Below are 18,281 nucleotides of genomic sequence, written 5' to 3' on the forward strand. Positions count from 1 at the left end.
AATGAAAATTTAAATATAATTTATTTATTCGAAAAAGGCACTATATGCTAATTTTATTTTGTTTTGCATTATAAATAATTATTTTTCGGAGGAACCATGTTCGAAAATTAAAATTTTGTTTATAATACCAATAAATAATTCCGCTAGAAATGCATTCGACGTTATAGTGAGAGAAGAAAAATATTTGTATACGATTTTTCCTATTTAATTTATTTTAGACAATGAAATATTTTAAATTAAGAGCACAGAAATTCTAATTTTAAGTTTAATTGTTTAATAGATGTGTGGTTTCGATAATACATATTTGCCTAAATGTAGGCAACGTTTTTCATTACAACATTACACACGAAAAATGTGAGTGGTCTACATTTAGGATTTGATTGATCATGTGTTTCCGGGTTGTAGGCATAGATCCAAGACTCATCGCCAGTAATAATATAATACGAAAGCCTTTTCCAATATTCTGAACGCTTCGGCACCATAAATTTGATTCCACATACATACAAGATTTAATAGAACTCCTTTGTTCAATAATTTCACTCATCGTAAAAATCGCCGAATGCACTTTATGTACTTCAGAAAGACAAGCTTATACAAAACACTCATGATTATTGTGATGTGAGATTTGGCACAGATGTCACTGATAGTCTACCAACCGAGAAAAAAAGTACTGCGACAAATATTTTTTCGCGCGAAATTTAAAATAAAAAGTCTTACTAATTTTTGCTCATACTCGTAGTAGTATATCATCGACATCATCTATACTCTTATTATTAACATAAGCTTTCTGATTTACGAAAATTTTTATTTATGCACCTGCTCGTTTCTCTAAAACTATTTAATTTTCACATTCTTAACTCAAGAGGATTATTATGGACAATCTTCTTTTACTTATTTAAATAACTCATTATTATTTCTTTCAATATAGACTCCTTAGAGCAAATACAAGCATGCCAATGCTTAATTAAATTTTCCATACATATTGTAGAAACTTCGGCTGGGATTGCCTTCATTGCGCGTTGCATATTCAGTTTCGAAAACAGATGAAAGCCACAGGAAATAAAATCTAGCAAATACAATGGTTGAGTGACGACTCTTGTTTCGTGTCAGTCACAATCATATAACAATGTAACGGCTCACTATCGTTGTGAAAAAATCTATGAATTTTCTGCCCACAAATTCAGTCATTTACAAGTAACTATAGTATTTCGCAAAGATGCTCCAAAATGATCAAATAATATTCCTTATTGACCATTTGACTATACGACTATGAATTCAGGATGAACCACACCAGGGTAATCAAAAACCGGATTAGAGTCACCTTGAGTTTTAAACGACTTTAACATCGCTTTTTCGACTCATTTTTGGACCACCATTAGCAAGATTGTTGAACGTTATGTTCGTATGTCTGAGTGTACTTGAAATATTCATTCAAAGACTTATCAAACGATGCCGATAAGAATTTATCTTCAATTGTCATTCTTCCATGAATTTTATCAAACAAACCTGACAATATTATCTTTAATTTTCATTATTTCTATGAATTCATTGTTGAAATATGCTTTAGTACCAATACTCCTAAGTATTTTGTACATATTATGTCTGAACTCCACTGCGTATGAGTAATATTCTAATTAATGAAAGCAAGCAACATACCTACATATTGACATTGACCAGTATATGGAATATTTCTGTATCTGATAAATGGCTGAGCAATTTTTTGCTTTGCACCTGGCATTTCACAACAAATAATAATTAAATTTAAATTAATTTGGTAAATCATGCTGCAAATCAGTGTTCATTACCTGAGGCTCCGTCTGTGCATATTTACTTTTGTGCATGCACTCTTACGAGTGCATTCAATAATTACAAATTTATTCTAATCATTTCAACTTATAAGTATGCGTGTTTATAGCACAAATCACAAAACATTAATGCCTGTAACATTTTGTGAGTTTTTACTGCTTCAAGTAATTTCTTTAATTTTTAAGTTGGCTTTGAAATAGATCTATAGGCATATCTATATCAAAGCCAACTTCGTATTGTTCCAGGAAAATAGTATTAAAATTAAATACTCTATTGCACAGCTGTTGTTCTCTTGTCTTGACATGTACACGGAATTTAGCTTCGTTTTTTTATTTAACCACATTAGGATAAGTACCAAAATTCGAAGATGTTCTCTTTCTAGTACTTTCAATGAACCAAACGTAAAATTTTCACTACCTAAGGAGAGCGAGTTCTTAACAAATCTTGTCTTAACTTCACGAACTTAAAAAAAAAACTCTAACTCGTTTACCGTACTACACATCAAAATGGAGTGCTATCCGCCCTGTTACCTACTTACCTGGACGACCTACTCGTTCTGTTAACTAACAATGAAATCCGCTATCAAGGATATGCGAATTCAAGGACAGTCTCTGCTCAACGACTTGTATGCATCTGCCATTCGAATGCCATGCGCACATACCCGACGGCAGTACTAGAAATCTCTGGTGCAGAAGTGTAGAAAACGGCTGAACAATCTATCAAAACGTAACCAAGTTCACCTTATCTGGGTGCCCGGTCACGAAGGTATAGCCGGCAATGAACTGGCTGATGAGCTCGCCCGCAGCATCTACTCACATGGTAGGACCTGAACCCTTCTTACGGTGGGTCCTCGTACTATACATGATCTGCTTCGTAAAGAGGGAGGAGTAGGCAGGTATTGGCAACAACTCAAAGGCATGCGCCATGCCAAGTTGTTAAACAGGTTTAAATATGTCATCAACCACCCAAGGAACAAACCCAAGCTACCTGCCGTAACCTACATTATGAGCTTAAGAAGCACTTATACATATAACATGGGCCTATCTTCGATCTGATCGACCACTTAGCAGTATATTGGAGTTTATCAATATGCTGTGGCTAAGTGAGTCGTAGTGACTTAGGAAAGGCCACAATTGACCTTAGGTCGAAGTGCAATCCTCTTTTATTTATCTTATCTTATCTTATGACGCGAGCTCACTGAAAAAATTTTAACTTTTGATGAGCAATAATAAGCTTTTCTAAGAATCTAACCTACCTCTATCACTCATATCTCAAATCATAAATTTGTACTTTCAAGCCATAGTAATTGAATATTCTATATTATCCCATTCAGCTCTCTTTCAAAAGCAATAAAAATACATCCCTGGTGCAACTACTTCAATTGAAGCTGCATCAGCACGAAGAGGAAATTAAGAATACCGTCGATCGCGCAGTCAAGGAAATGACGGTGACCAAAGTGTTAGATGAAATCAAAATCACTTGGACGCGCATGTGCTTCGAAAAGGAGCAACATCAACGACGCACAGAAGTGCAACTGCTTAAAGTTTCTGAAGAGCTAATGGAGACGCTTGACGATAATCAAATGCAGCTACAGAATATCGCCACTTCCAAGAACATTGAGTACCTGCTGGATAAACTAAGCTACTGGCAGCGTATTCTCAATGATATTGATGCGTTGATTGGCAGTTGGTTCGAGGTGCAACGTAAATGGGTTTATCTGGAGGCGATTTTCATTGGAACTGCCGACATACGAGCGCAATTGCCCACCGACGCAGCAAACTTTGAGATTATTGACAGCGAATTCACACAACTGCTAGACGAGGTTATACACATCGGCATTGCCATGAATATCGTGCTACAATGCCAGCATATTTTCAAGACGTTAGCGGCATTACAACAACGCTTGGCGGTATGTGAGAAGGCTTTGAATGATTACTTGGAGACGAAACGTTTAGTCTTTCCACGCTTCTACTTCATATCCGCTGTGGATCTGCTCGATATACTATCAAATGGCAATTGTCCGCGCGTAATTGACCGACATCTGATCAAACTATTCGACTCCATACTGCGACTGGAATACGAACTGGACGCTGAAGACGGACCCTATCATGCGATTGGAATGTATTCGAAGGAGAACGATGAATATGTACGGTTTGCAGCTAGGAACGAAGACGCGCCGCATGTAAAGTGTGCCGAGCGTGTGGAGTTGTGGTTAAATGGAGTCATCTTTCAGATGCGCAGCACTTTGCATGAACTCTTTCGGCGCGCACTGCATGCACAAGTGAATCGGTCACGTGAATCGTGGCTGCATGAGTGGCCTGCACAGGTCGCTTTGTGTTGCAGTCAAATAGCTTGGGCAGCCGATGTGAATCGTGCATTTGCATGGATGGACGAGGGTTACGAAGCAGCTATGAAGGAGCTCCACAAACGACAGATGGCGCAACTGAATTCACTCATCAACTTACTGTTGGGCGAACTCACACCCGGCGATCGTCAAAAGATAATGACCGTCTGCACAATCGATGTGCATTCGCGTGATGTAGTCGGTAAAATTATACAGGCTAAAGTAGATAATGCGCTGGCTTTTCAATGGCAAAGTCAGTTACGACATCGCTGGGATAATGCTATGCTCGAGGCAGAGCACCGACCAGCAGCAGCTGACGAGGACTGTTTTGCGAACATCTGCGATGCGGAATTCCGCTATGCCTATGAATATCTTGGCAATACTTCGCGTTTAGTTATAACACCGTTGACGGACCGCTGTTACATCACTTTGACGCAGGTAAATGGATTATGGATTAAGTGGAACTGTTCCCAATAACTTATCCATGAACTAGAAGCTCCAAGAAAATCCTACATATATATTTCATATAGTACCTTTAAACAAAGATTTGACTCAAATCTTTAAATTTGCAGTCATTGCACCTTGTGATGGGTGGCGCACCCGCTGGACCAGCCGGCACTGGCAAAACTGAGACGACCAAAGATTTGGGGCGCGCACTTGGCATGATGGTGTATGTGTTCAACTGTTCCGAACAAATGGATTACAAATCATGTGGCAACATTTACAAGGGTTTAGCGCAGACTGGAGCGTGGGGCTGTTTCGATGAATTCAATCGTATTGCGGTGGAGGTGCTGTCAGTTGTAGCCGTGCAAGTGAAGACTATACAGGACGCAATTAAGGTATGGCTTTTCTCCGCTAAATCAAGCTAACCAATAGTAATTCTGAGCTCACACTACGCAGATGCATCGCAATCGGTTCACATTTATGGGCGAATCCATCGCTTTAGTACCTTCGGTGGGTATCTTCATTACACTCAATCCTGGTTACGCCGGACGTACTGAATTACCTGAAAACTTGAAGACGCTCTTTCGCCCATGTGCTATGGTCGTGCCGGACTTTGCACTCATTTGTGAAATTATGCTTATGGCAGAAGGGTTCCAAGATGCCCGCATACTCGCACGTAAGTTCATAACACTGTACACCTTATGTCGAGAGCTTTTATCCAAGCAAGACCATTATGATTGGGGGTTGCGCGCCATCAAGTCCGTGTTGGTGGTGGCAGGCACCTTGAAGCGAGACGACCACAGCCGTCCAGAGGATCAGGTTGGTTCCTCAAATCAGCGTTTTGACAACTTCTTCTCAATAAGTTTTACGCTATTTTCTAGGTACTCATGCGTGCATTGCGAGACTTTAACATACCGAAAATTGTGACCGAAGACGTTTCCATATTCATGGGACTTATTGGCGATCTCTTCCCCACGTTGGATGTACCACGCAAACGCATCTTTGACTTTGAAAAGACCATACGACGTGCCGTCAATGAGAATAAGCTACAACCTGAGGAAGGCTTTTTGATGAAGGTGGTACAACTGCAAGATTTGTTGGACGTACGACATTCGGTCTTTATAGTTGGCAACACTGGCACTGGAAAAACAAAAATTTGGCAAACGTTACTTGAAACCTATCGCATACAGAAGTTGAAACCGGTCTGTAGTGTGCTCAACCCTAAAGCCTTATCCAATGACGAGCTCTTCGGTGTCGTAAACTCGACAACACGTGAATGGAAGGATGGACTATTCTCATCGATAATGCGTGAACAGACGAATTTACCTGCTGGAAGTCCTAAGTGGATTGTGCTCGATGGCGACATCGACCCAATGTGGATAGAAAGTTTGAATACCCTGATGGATGACAATAAAATATTGACGCTTGCAAGCAACGAACGGATTACACTGAAGCGCGAAATGCGTCTACTCTTCGAGGTTGGGCACCTTAAGGCAGCCACACCGGCTACAGTTTCTCGTGCTGGTATTTTGTATATCAATCCGCAAGATATGGGTTGGTCACCGTAAGTAGCACCAATCTAGTCTAGTCTAGTCTAGAGAACAACATATTACCAAATGTGTTGAGTGTTGCTGTCTGATTCTTGCTTTAGGTATGTACTCTCTTGGATAGAAACGCGTAACGACCCCATAGAGCGAGGTACTCTGACCACGTTGTTTGAAAAGTATTTTCCCAGCTTAATGACTAGACATCGGACATTCCGACGTACAACACCGATTAGCGAAATGGCTATGATACAAATGACTTGTCATTTGCTCGAGAGCCTACTACACTTGCTTAAACAGGTAAATCTTATAGCGTCGGAAGTTAATAAGGTGAGTCTGAATTTCAGACTGAGTCTCAACTGGCATCAGAAAAACAAGTAGAAATCTCCCACTACTTCGGAGGGAAATAAGTCTCAGTCCGAAATTCAGATTGTCGATGATGGAAATAAAAAGGTAAGGAAAATTGCTTGGAGAGACTTTACTGACTTTCTTTCCCAAGCAATCTAGAGAAGGTGACGAACGACGTATCTTTTATGCTTTAAAATAAAATTATGCATTCTCAAATAAAATTATGTCTCGTTTGAATTTGGCTTCCGCTTTCACTGATGCAATATTTTCATATTTCATTGTAGGCTGATAAACTCGCAGAAGCAGCTATCGACGTCACAGCACACAACCTTGTTAATTCCAGTGAAGCCACAAGCGGATCCCTTGACCTCTCAATCGAATTGATATTCATCTATGCAACAATGTGGGGCTTCGGCTCTGCTTTGCATCAAGACCACATCATCGACTGGCGACGCGAATTCCATAAATGGTGGATAAGCGAATTCAAGGATGTCAAATTGCCAACACAAGATTCCATTTTCGATTACCAACTGGATGTGCGCACAAACAAGTTTCGTCGTTGGACGGAATTGGCGGCAGAGCGAAAAATCGAGTCAATAGATACCGAAATGCCAATACAGGTACGCACTGCCAATACGCACATACAAATACTGGTTGTTATCACAATTTGGTTTCGTTTCGCGCAGTCTTTGCTCGTGCACACGGCGGAAACAGTGCGATTGACATACTTTCTGAAATTGCTCATCGAACGCAGATACCCTTGCATGTTGGTGGGAAATTCTGGCTGTGGGAAGAGCGCAATTTTCCGTGAACTTTTCAGCCTGTACGAGAATGAGCTCGGCGCGAGCGATGTTGATAGTTTGATGGAAAGACAAGTGGTGGGCGTAAGACGGCCGAAGCTAATGTCGAGCAGACCTCGAAACATAGCTGTGCAGACGACATATTTCAACTACTACACCACTTCGGAGATTTTTCAAAAAATCCTTGAACGTCCATTGGAAAAGAAGACAGGACGCTGCTATGCGCCTAGTGGTGCAAATCGGCATCTCATTTACTTCATTAACGATCTCAATATGCCCGAGGTGGATGTGTATGGTACAGTGCAACCGCACACGATAATACGACAGTTCATGGACTACAGACAGTGGTGAGTAAGGTGTCAGAAATAATACTAATAAAAATTATGTCTTAAACCACATCTTTGCTAACCACAACAGGTACGATCGTCAGCGTCTGCAATTAAAGGATATACGCCACTGTCAGTTTGTGGCCTGCATGAACCCCACAGCTGGCTCTTTCACAATCGATCCACGTTTGCAACGCCACTTCTCAGTGTTTTCCATGCCCACACCCAGCGAGGAGACACTGCAACGCATTTTCGGCACAATTTTACGCAGTCACTTGGAAAACCCTTACAACTCGTTCAGCAAGGAGCTCAAAAGCATCGCGGAATTATTGGTGCAAGTAGGTATCGCTCTGCATCGTCGTGTGGAATATGCTTTTTTACCGACTGCGGTGAAATTCCACTATGCTTTCAATCTGCGCGATCTTACCAACATCTATCAGGGGCTGATGTACAGCTGCGGTGTACCAACTGACCAAGCGAGCAGTGTAATAATGGCTAACAATGGCACTATTTGCAGCAAACCCGCCGACTTGATACGTCTTTACGTGCACGAAGCTTACCGCGTCTACCACGATCGTCTGGTGGATCAGTATGACATCAAAGCCTTCAAAGCAACCATACGCGATATCTTCAAGAAGGATTTCGAGGATTTCGATGAAGACTTTGTCTTTGCCGAACCACTTATCTACAGTCACTTTGCACAATCGCTAGTGGATCAGAAGTACATGCCGCTACGTAGCTGGGATAAGTTGCATCAATTACTGATGGAAGCACAGGCGAACTACAATGAGATCGTCGGCTATATGAATTTGGTGATGTTCGAAGACGCTATGATACATGTTTGTCGGTATGTATTTCAATGTTTGAAATTTTCTCACGATGTAATTATATTTACAAAAACTTTCAGCATTAATCGCATACTGGAGAGTCCACGTGGAAATGCCTTGTTAATCGGTGTCGGTGGCTCGGGTAAACAGACACTCGCACGGCTCGCCTCGTTCATTTCGTCGCTGAGCGTATTTCAAATACAACTTAAACGTGGTTTTGGTCTGCAAAATCTGAAAGAAGAATTCGCCGCTTTATACATGAAAGTTGGTCTGAAGAATGTGGCCTCGGTGTTTCTAATGTCCGACGCGCAAATACCAGAAGAATCTTTACTAATGCTCATCAATGATCTCTTAGCCTCGGGCGAGATACCAGAGCTCTTCAACGAGGATCAACTGGATACAATAGTCAATGGTATACGCAATGAGGTGAAACAAACTGGCGCAATCGACACAAAAGAGAATTGCTGGCGCTTTTTCATCGACAAAATTAGACGGCTCTTAAAAGTAGTACTCTGCTTCTCACCTGTCGGTCAGACATTACGTGTACGTGCACGTAAGTTTCCGGCCATTCTTAGTCGTGCCAGCATCGATTGGTTCCATGAATGGCCGAAAATAGCCTTGGAGTCGGTCTCGCAGAAATTCCTCAGTGAAATCGAGCTGCGCATTTTACCTGTAAGCACAAATACTACAACACATACAATATGTTTTCCATTTAACTCTTCACTTTGTCTCTTAACCTTTATTGATTTTCCTCCGGCATCCTCTCAATGTCGACATGTCGCACATTGCAGCGCAACATGGTGAAGCCTATCGGTTGCTTTATGGCCTACGTTCATCACACAGTCAATCAGATTTCGAAAATTTATTTACAAAACGAAAAACGTTTTAACTACACAACACCGAAAACCTTTCTCGAATACATTTTCCTCTATCGCAAATTGTTGGTGGCGAAGAACAGCGAGCATGCAGGACGCATTCAACGCTTGCAGAGGGGCATGTCTAAATTGGCGGAGTGTGCGTGTCAAGTGGACGCACTGAAGGTAGGAAAGTTCACACAGTTAACACAAACACACGCACACACCCTCATCTACGATCTCACACGCTTTCACAAAGGCGAAGCACACAAAGAAAAACACGAATGCGTGTGAAATTGTATGCTTTGGACAGCCAGTTGAGTGGACAATCGACCGTCCGCTTTTCAATTAGTCCTCGTAATTGAGTTGTCTACGCGACTAAGTGCGATGTGTAACGTTACTCTCCAACATTTTTCTATGTGTGAAATTCGTTGCAATGTGTAGTTGGAAAAGTGATTTGGCCGTAGCGGCATGGTATGGTAATAAATTTGCTTTTCAACATAACCACGGTTTTCAAAACGGAACTTGTAGGGTTTCAAAGATAAAGTGATGAAACATTAAAGAGTGTGAATGCCTCGTATGATCTGTGTGTTTCTCTATTAAACTAGCGAGCTCCACTTTGTCTTCTTATCATTATGTTTTGTTACATTATAGGGGAAACGAATCGAACAGTACAGGTACATATGTATATGCCAGAGAGGCCGATCTCAGAAGCATTTCCATAAAAACTGTCCTTGAAAATTATGTATATTAGGAACGAAGTTGAGAATTTCCTCGAGAACGGTCTTCAATTCAAGACACAAGACAATAACGGATAAACTCTTTTTGTATCTAGTATAAGAGCCGACGAACCATTTCAGATAATCAGAGTTTTTTCTGCTTTCAAATGAGAATACTTTACCGTCCTCGAATACAAACCTCAGACTTGTCTACATCTCAGATAGTCCATCCGTTATGTCCAATTTTCAAAGACTCGTTCGAGCATTTCGACTTGTAATTGACGAACGATACGCGTGATGTTTTGCTCCAAGGCCTGCATCTAAGCGAGATTGTCCACATAGACTTTAGACTTCACATACCCCCACTAGAAAAAGTCTAACGGTGTGATATCACAGGATCTTGGTGACCAATCGACCGGCTCAATACAACTAATTATCTGCTCACCGAAGTGTTCTCTCAATAAATCCATTGATTGATGCGATGTGTGAGAAGTGGCGTCATCTTGTTGAAACCAAATGTCGTCGAGATCACGAGCTTCAATTTCAGGCATCAAATAGTTGATTAACATGACACGATAACGGTCAGTACTGACGGTTACGTTTTCACCGGCATTATTTTTGAAGAAATATGGACCGATGATTCCAACGTCTCACAAACCACACCAAACTGTTGTTTTTCTGAATGAAATTACAGTTTCAAGAGATCCCCTAAAAGTTGTATATTAATCTGAGGAGAACAACTTTTATATATACTTCTCAGACACCTTTTATTTTTTTTTAACCACTTAAACAACATTGTCATACCTTGACAGAATCAACTGGCCATACAGGAGGTTCAACTGGCTGCAAAGAATGCCGCTGCCGATAAACTGATTGTCATTGTCAGCGCCGAGAGTGAGAAGGTGAAGCGCGAGAAATCGACAGCCTCTGAGGAGGAACAACGCGTCAAAATTATTGAAGAAGATGTTTGCATGAAAACCAAACTGTGTGAAGAGGATCTACGCAAGGCGGAGCCAGCACTTGTTGCCGCGCAGGCCGCACTAAATACACTAAATAAGAATAATCTTACTGAATTGAAATCGTTCGGCTCACCACCGAAGGCTGTGGTAAATGTATGCGCTGCTGTAATGGTTTTACTCGCTAAAAATGGTAAGATACCACGTGATCGCAGCTGGAAGGCGTCCAAACTAATGATGGTACGCGTCGACCAATTTCTATACGACTTGGTGAACTATAATAAGGACAACATACATCCAAATATTATTGAAGTGCTGCAAGAGTACTTGAAGGTAAATACAAGAATTTTTCATTTCAATAATACATCTATAATTGTTCTGCTTAGGATCCCGAATTCAGTCCCGAGAAGGTAGTGCAAAAATCGGTAGCTGCAGCTGGTCTCTGTGCCTGGGTTATCAATCTGCATCGTTACCATCAAGTATTTCTCATTGTCGGTCCCAAGCAACAGGCTTTGCAAGATTCGCAAAAGGAATTACAGGAGGCACGTGAACGCCTGCAATACTTAAAGTTTAAAATCCAGGAATTGGAAATGAAGCTCGCTGAGATACAGGCAGAGTTCGAGGAAGCGATAGCCGCGAAGCAGATGTGTCAGCGTGAGGCGGACAAAACGGCATTCACCATAGATCTGGCCCATCGTCTCATCAACGGTCTGGCCAATGAGAACGTACGTTGGAAGGAATCAGTGCAAAGGTAGGTTTCTACAGTATAGCCCCAAACTAGTACGAAGTAGTAAATAAGTGAAGAGCCAAGGATACTAAGAAATGCTACAATTTTGGTGAAATTGTTCTAGTACTTGAACTGGAAGTTTATCTGACTATTAAATTTTCAGAAATATATCTGCACACATATATAACATAACCAAAGACACTGCTTTTAGTATACGCTTAATGCTCATCCAATGCAGCCGCTATCTAAGCAGAGTTAACTGAAGTGTCGAAAGCTTCAAGTTGCTGTTTAATGAAATAACTTGCGAAATTTTAATTAAACCAAATCGAGCATCTTAAGAATATTAAAATACATGTTTATTCGAAACAATTTTGATTAAATTTGATATTCCTTATTTGCCGTGCTCAGTCAAGTGCTCAACAGTTCCTTTGCTCGTCTGCACATGTTGTCGAGCAGAGCATAACTTTGGCATCAAAATGGCTTAGGCTGAAGCAGATTTTCTCTATGAGTATATATGTATGTATATGTGTATGCATGCTCAGATGACTCGAATGCACACGACAACGTTTGAATTAGAAGTTAAGTCAATAAACACTAATAACAACACAAAAAACTTCAAATAATTTATAATCAAAGCTTTGCTTTAATAAAATTCATAAATCAAAAGCATACATGAAATATCTCTTCAATGGCAATAAAAGCGCTGCTTCAAAGTGTATTTGTGCATGTGTGTGTGCGTTGATAACACGAAATATAGTGCATAGAGAAAATGCATTCATGCAAACTTGCAACATTGTGTCCAGCGCCGGCGCTCACGAGCAGCCATCAGCCATCGTCCATCAGCCATCAGCCGGGAGCCGTGAGCCATGAGCCATTTGCTTAAGGTGCAGGTCATTATTTTTTCAATTTCCCTTTGCTTAAGCGCATTAACTTTGACTTCCGTCTTCGTGGACGACACTTTTCTTGACTTTTATACATGCATATACACATACACATGCACAATATATATGATGATTTCATTCTTTTGCCTTGCCTTGCTCTTCGGGCGCCTGGCGATCGCTGACGTTGACGCTGACGCTTTTTGTCGTCGTCAATAAGCAGCTTACAAGCGAAAATCGGTACACTACCTGGAGATATCTTGCTAATTTCCTCCTTCTTGTCATATGTTGGCTGCTTTACGCGACGCTATCGCGAGGAGCTGCAGCAGAAGATGTGGATGACGAGTTTTGCTAAAATTGAGGTAAGAATGTGCATGTTGAAAAAATCTACGCGTATATGAAGGCTTGTAATTGTGGCACGTTCTGATTTTTGCTTTTTTTTATCTTTATTGCTCCCTAATAGTCCACGGTGCCGTACACAGTTGGTGTGGATCCCCTGACACTGCTCACCGACGATGCACAGGTTGCGACTTGGAATAATGAGGGCCTGCCGGTGGACCGGATGTCAACGGAGAATGCAACAATTTTAACACATTCCACGCGCTGGCCACTTATGATAGATCCACAGCTGTGAGTACTAGTAAAGGGTGATCCATTTCGAGGCTCCCTACTTTTTAATGAAAAAACCCAAAGCTTCAAATTTAACGCAAAAAATCTATTTTCATTCGCAAGAACACTCTTTGGAATTTATGTTTTGAAGATTATTTCGTTCAAATGTTGACCGCATCGACGTCTCAGATGGTCCTTCCGTTGAGTCCAATCTTCGATGACTCATTCGAGCTTTTCGACAGGTAACTTTCGAATGACTAGCGTGATATTTGGTTCCAAGACCTGAATCGAGGCGATATTTACGTATCCCCACAGGAAAAAGTCTAACGATGTGATACTTATCACATGATCTTGGTGGCCAATCGACCAAGACCCAAAGATTAAATTATCTTGTATCTCTTCCTGATCTCTGAACAAAATTTGGCTCGAAAACATCGAATCTTCTTAAAACTTTTCAAGAGGCTATAGAGTGAAGCGATGTAGCTTAGGAATGTCGATCGGCTTTAGTTCTTGCACAAGCTGTACTTTGTACGTTTTCAGTTTAAGATCTCGACGTAAATGCGTCAAGCCGTTCCATACGTCAGTCCGAATTGCTGCGAACGGCGCCGAATCGACTCTCCACGGTCTTCGTGTACACTGTCAGCTACCTCTGCTATATTTTCGCAGATGAATGCTGGATCTCAAGATTAGTGCAGGTGTTGTAAATAGTACGTTTAGTAGGCAGATTATGCTGACCATAAGTTGAGCAAAGCGCGCGAACGTATACGTTCTCAGGCGTAAGTCTTTCCATTATGAAATGCCAAGCAAGACTGAAAGGAAATAATATGACAGCTTGACACGCAATCTGTCAAAATAAGCTGTTGAAAAACGTACCTCTACTTGGATCCCCCATTATAAACCAATTCCCAATACCTATGTAGATTGCCAAACTTGAAATACAATAAAACTTTTATCTGAAACATTAATATAGACAAACTATAGAGTCCCATATGTAGTAATCTTGTATTTATTCACAGTCAAGGCATCAAATGGATAAAAAACCGATACGGAGACGCACTGGTCATAATACGTTTGAATCAAAAGGGTTTCTTGGATGTATTGGAAAAATCGATGAACAACGGCGATACTGTATTGATAGAGCAAATTGGCGAAACAATCGATACAGTGTTGGAGCCCTTACTTAGTCGAGCTTTAATTAAGAAGGGACGCTACATACGCATCGGTGGCAAAGAGATGGACTTTAATGCAAACTTTCGTTTGCTGCTGCACACAAAACTACCGAACCCACATTACAAGCCTGAAATACAAGCACAAACCACACTCATCAACTTTACCGTTACACCAGATGGACTGGAAGAGCAGTTGCTCGCTGAAGTTGTTAAAATCGAACGACCCGATTTGGAACAAATGAAGATCGACGTAACGGTACAGCAGAATAAGTTCAAAATTTCACTAAAAGCCTTAGAAGATGAGCTCCTGGTACGTTTAGCCACAGCCAGCACGAATGTATTGGATGACCATGCACTCGTGATCAACTTGGAGGCGACCAAACACACGGTGGACGAGATTGAACTAAAGGTGCGCGAGGCGCTCATAACGAGTGCGCAAATTGACGAAGCGCGTAATATGTATCGTGCAGCTGCGAAACGTGCCGCCATACTTTACTTCGTGCTGACTGATCTGAGTCGCATAAATCCGATTTATAAATTTTCGCTAAAATCATTTATGAATGTTTTCAAGAAAGCCATATCCACGGCACCAAAGAGTAAAAATCACGAGCGACGAGTTCAGCACCTGGTCGGCGCTATCACGCTGCAGACGTTCGTCTTTACGATGCGGGGCCTCTTCGAAGCCGATAAATTAACATTCACCTCGCATATGATATTGCGTATTCAAAGCGCGGCCGGCCAAATTTCCAAAGATGAATTTGATTTCCTTTTGCGCTTTCCACATGATCCGAACTCACTGTCCCCTTTGGACTTTGTTAGCCGCAAAGCTTGGGGCGGCATAAAATCATTAGGTGGAATTGAACATTTTTACGGTATTGACAAGGACTTAGAGAGTTATCCGAAACGTTGGAGTAAATTTCTTGCGAGTGCTGCGCCGGAAAGAGAGCAATTTCCTGGCGAGTGGAAATATCGTTCGCCACTGCAGAAGCTTTGTATTATAAGAGCTCTGCGTCCCGACAGGATGCTGTACGCAATGAGGTAAATAAATAAATATTTACAGGCTGATATAATTTCTTTGCACGACATGTTAAAAAACTTTCCTCTACAGGTTGTTTGTGGAGCTGACAATGGGCAAGGATTATACTAAAACACCGACAGCAACCTTTACCGAAATCTACAAAGAAATCAATGCCCACACACCGGCCTTATTTATACTTTCACCTGGCGTGAATCCCATACGCGATGTAGAGCTTCTGGGGCAACAATTAGGCTTTCGTGCCGATCAGGATACGCTAATTAATATATCATTGGGACAAGGACAAGAACAATTAGCGGAAGCCGCCATAATTAATGCCTTGGCAAGCAAAAAGCATTGGATCGTTTTGCAGAATATTCACTTAGTCGTCAACTGGCTACCTTCGCTGGAAAAATTGATCGAACGGATTGCTATAGAGAAGGAGACAAACGATGACAGCGATGAATCCAGTTTTCGCTTGTTCATCAGTGCCGAGCCAGCGCCAGATCCCGAGTACCATGTTATACCGCAGGGTATACTTGAGTCGTCGCTGAAAATAGTGAATGAGCCACCGTCGGGAATGGCGGCCAATCTGCACAAAGCTTGGGATAACTTCTCACAGGAGACTTTAGAAACGTGCACACAAGAAGCCGAATTCAAAGCTATACTATTTGCGCTTTGTTACTTTCATGCCGTTTCGGGTGAGCGTTGTAAGTTCGGACCACAGGGTTGGAATAAGTCATATCCCTTCAATATTAGCGATCTTATGATATCCGCCAATGTCTTGCATAATTATTTGGAGGGCAGTTGCCGCATACCGTGGGAGGATCTACGTTATCTTTTCGGCGAAATTATGTACGGCGGTCATATTACTGACGACTGGGATCGTCGTCTCTGTCGCACATATCTCGAAGAGTTACTACAACAAGAATTGATCGATGGCGATTTTGAATTATGCCCGGGTTTTCATGCACCACCCAATCTCGACTATCAAGGCTACCACAGTTACATCGATGAAGTATTGCCAGCAGAGTCTCCCGTACTTTATGGTTTGCATGCAAATGCCGAAATCGGTTTCCTAACGAGTGCATCCGAGCAATTGCTAAAGACAATATTTGAATTGCAACCACGTGAATCTGAGCTTAGCACGAATTGTAGCGCGCCACGTGAGGAGCTTGTCAAAATCATGAGTGAGGACTTTCTGGATAAAATGCAAGATGAGTTCAATTTACAGGCCTTACTGAATCGCGTAGATCGCAAGACGCCATTCGTCGTGGTAGCGCTGCAAGAGTGCGAACGCATGAACGCGCTAATATTCGAAATAAAGCGATCGTTACGCGAGCTGCTGTTGGGCTTGAAAGGCGAACTTACCATAACGCCTGACATGGAACGACTGGACCATGCGATTTTCTACGACACCGTACCGTCAGCTTGGGCGCAATTAGCATATCCCAGTATGTTAGGCCTGCAAAGTTGGTATGCTGATCTTCTACATCGCATAAAAGAATTGTCGAGTTGGCTTAATGATTTTAAGCTACCTTGCACCATTTGGATCGGTGGTTTATTCAATCCGCAAAGCTTTCTCACAGCCATAATGCAAGAGAGTGCCCGCAAGCATGATTTGCCTTTGGACCGAATGTGTTTAAGTTGTGAGGTGACGAAGAAGGAGAAGGACGACATATCGTAAGTGTAGTTTGAAAAAGAGAGCTTTTAATAATATCACTCTGAGTCGTGAGCGACTAAAATAACTGCAAGTTTGTTAAGATAAAAAGCTAATCCCTTGTCTACCTATGCTTCTTACCGAATATAAGTAGACAAGATTACAGGTACTTTAAAAATAATGTAGGTCTTCTCTATTTGTAATAAAAACTAACTTTGTAAAGAGCCATTTAGTTCTCTCATTTCATTCACGAGCCAACAAGTTTGTCTCTTTTATACGCATTTTCATCGTCTTTTGCACAGATTACCCCCAGTTGAAGGTGCACTCGTGCATGCGCTCTACCTGGATGGCGCCAGTTGGGATTGTCAGCTTAATTCTATTGTGCCATTGCCGCCGAAGGAGCTGCTCTGTGCCATGCCGGTCATTTATATAAAATCTATTGTGCAGGAGAAACAAGAATCGCAGCGTTGTTATGAGTGCCCGCTATACAAGACAAGGTAACACACATTTACATATATTTTGAGGTTATAATGGTACAAATATATTATACATAAGTGTAGTAGTGAATACTGACAATGCCAAGAGATTAATATAGTTTACAGAAAGATGATTGACATTTAAAGAGTAAGAGAGTATTTTACGAAAACATAGTCGTTTGCCGCTATTAAGTGTGTTGGGTGTGCGACTTTGCTTTATTTTAGGTGTGGGAATTCGATAGATTTTGAAAAATATACAATTTTTTTATTTTAATAATGAAAATGAAGTTCTAACTAATATTTTTTAGTAACTTTAGAATATATTTAATTAATTACAGATTACGTGGCAGCACCTATGTGTGGACATTTAATTTAAAGACCCGCGAACGACCTGCCAAATGGATACTTGGTGGAGTGGCCCTATTACTGCAGCCATGAAGCAGGAAATCAGTGATCGTTTTACTTATTAAAGAGGCTTTTTAGACACGCTTAATATTGTTCAATAATTATCAGCACTGTGTTTTACCTTGGGTACACCAAAATACAATTTTTGAGAAACAAAAGCCGATTATATTCTTTGAAAGTGTAATGCGAGACACAGTACTTCATAATATTGAATGCAAAGGATTCAAGATTTCACAAAGCTTTACTCAAATATGCAATGATTTTTCGAAGCAGAAGATTTCCTAGAGGGATGTCTATCAAACCAGCTGTCTAGCTCTTATTTAATGTGTTTGACATTTAAGTTTAGCATTATGTCATACTATCTCGTACGTACC

General features: G+C 41.2%; 1 protein-coding gene across 1 annotated transcript in view; it reads left to right on the forward strand.

The window, feature by feature from the left end:
* LOC105227652 (dynein beta chain, ciliary) overlaps positions 1-18,061 on the forward strand; it is a 50,571-nt gene extending 32,510 nt beyond the window's left edge. Inside the window, exons 18-35 of the mRNA XM_049447787.1 lie at positions 3,140-4,588; positions 4,723-4,989; positions 5,051-5,413; positions 5,476-6,158; positions 6,246-6,438; positions 6,771-7,106; positions 7,173-7,633; positions 7,704-8,459; positions 8,520-9,111; positions 9,231-9,479; positions 10,825-11,301; positions 11,355-11,719; positions 12,797-12,935; positions 13,037-13,203; positions 14,199-15,389; positions 15,460-17,049; positions 17,329-17,523; positions 17,841-18,061. Coding sequence (XP_049303744.1) covers positions 3,140-4,588; positions 4,723-4,989; positions 5,051-5,413; positions 5,476-6,158; positions 6,246-6,438; positions 6,771-7,106; positions 7,173-7,633; positions 7,704-8,459; positions 8,520-9,111; positions 9,231-9,479; positions 10,825-11,301; positions 11,355-11,719; positions 12,797-12,935; positions 13,037-13,203; positions 14,199-15,389; positions 15,460-17,049; positions 17,329-17,523; positions 17,841-17,940 — 9,573 coding nt within the window. The 3' untranslated portion in view covers positions 17,941-18,061. The remainder of the gene's footprint in view (positions 1-3,139; positions 4,589-4,722; positions 4,990-5,050; positions 5,414-5,475; positions 6,159-6,245; positions 6,439-6,770; positions 7,107-7,172; positions 7,634-7,703; positions 8,460-8,519; positions 9,112-9,230; positions 9,480-10,824; positions 11,302-11,354; positions 11,720-12,796; positions 12,936-13,036; positions 13,204-14,198; positions 15,390-15,459; positions 17,050-17,328; positions 17,524-17,840) is intronic.
* Positions 18,062-18,281: the final 220 nt, after the last annotated feature.

Source organism: Bactrocera dorsalis, chromosome 2 (assembly GCF_023373825.1).
Source record: "Bactrocera dorsalis isolate Fly_Bdor chromosome 2, ASM2337382v1, whole genome shotgun sequence".
NCBI lineage: Eukaryota > Metazoa > Arthropoda > Insecta > Diptera > Tephritidae > Bactrocera > Bactrocera dorsalis.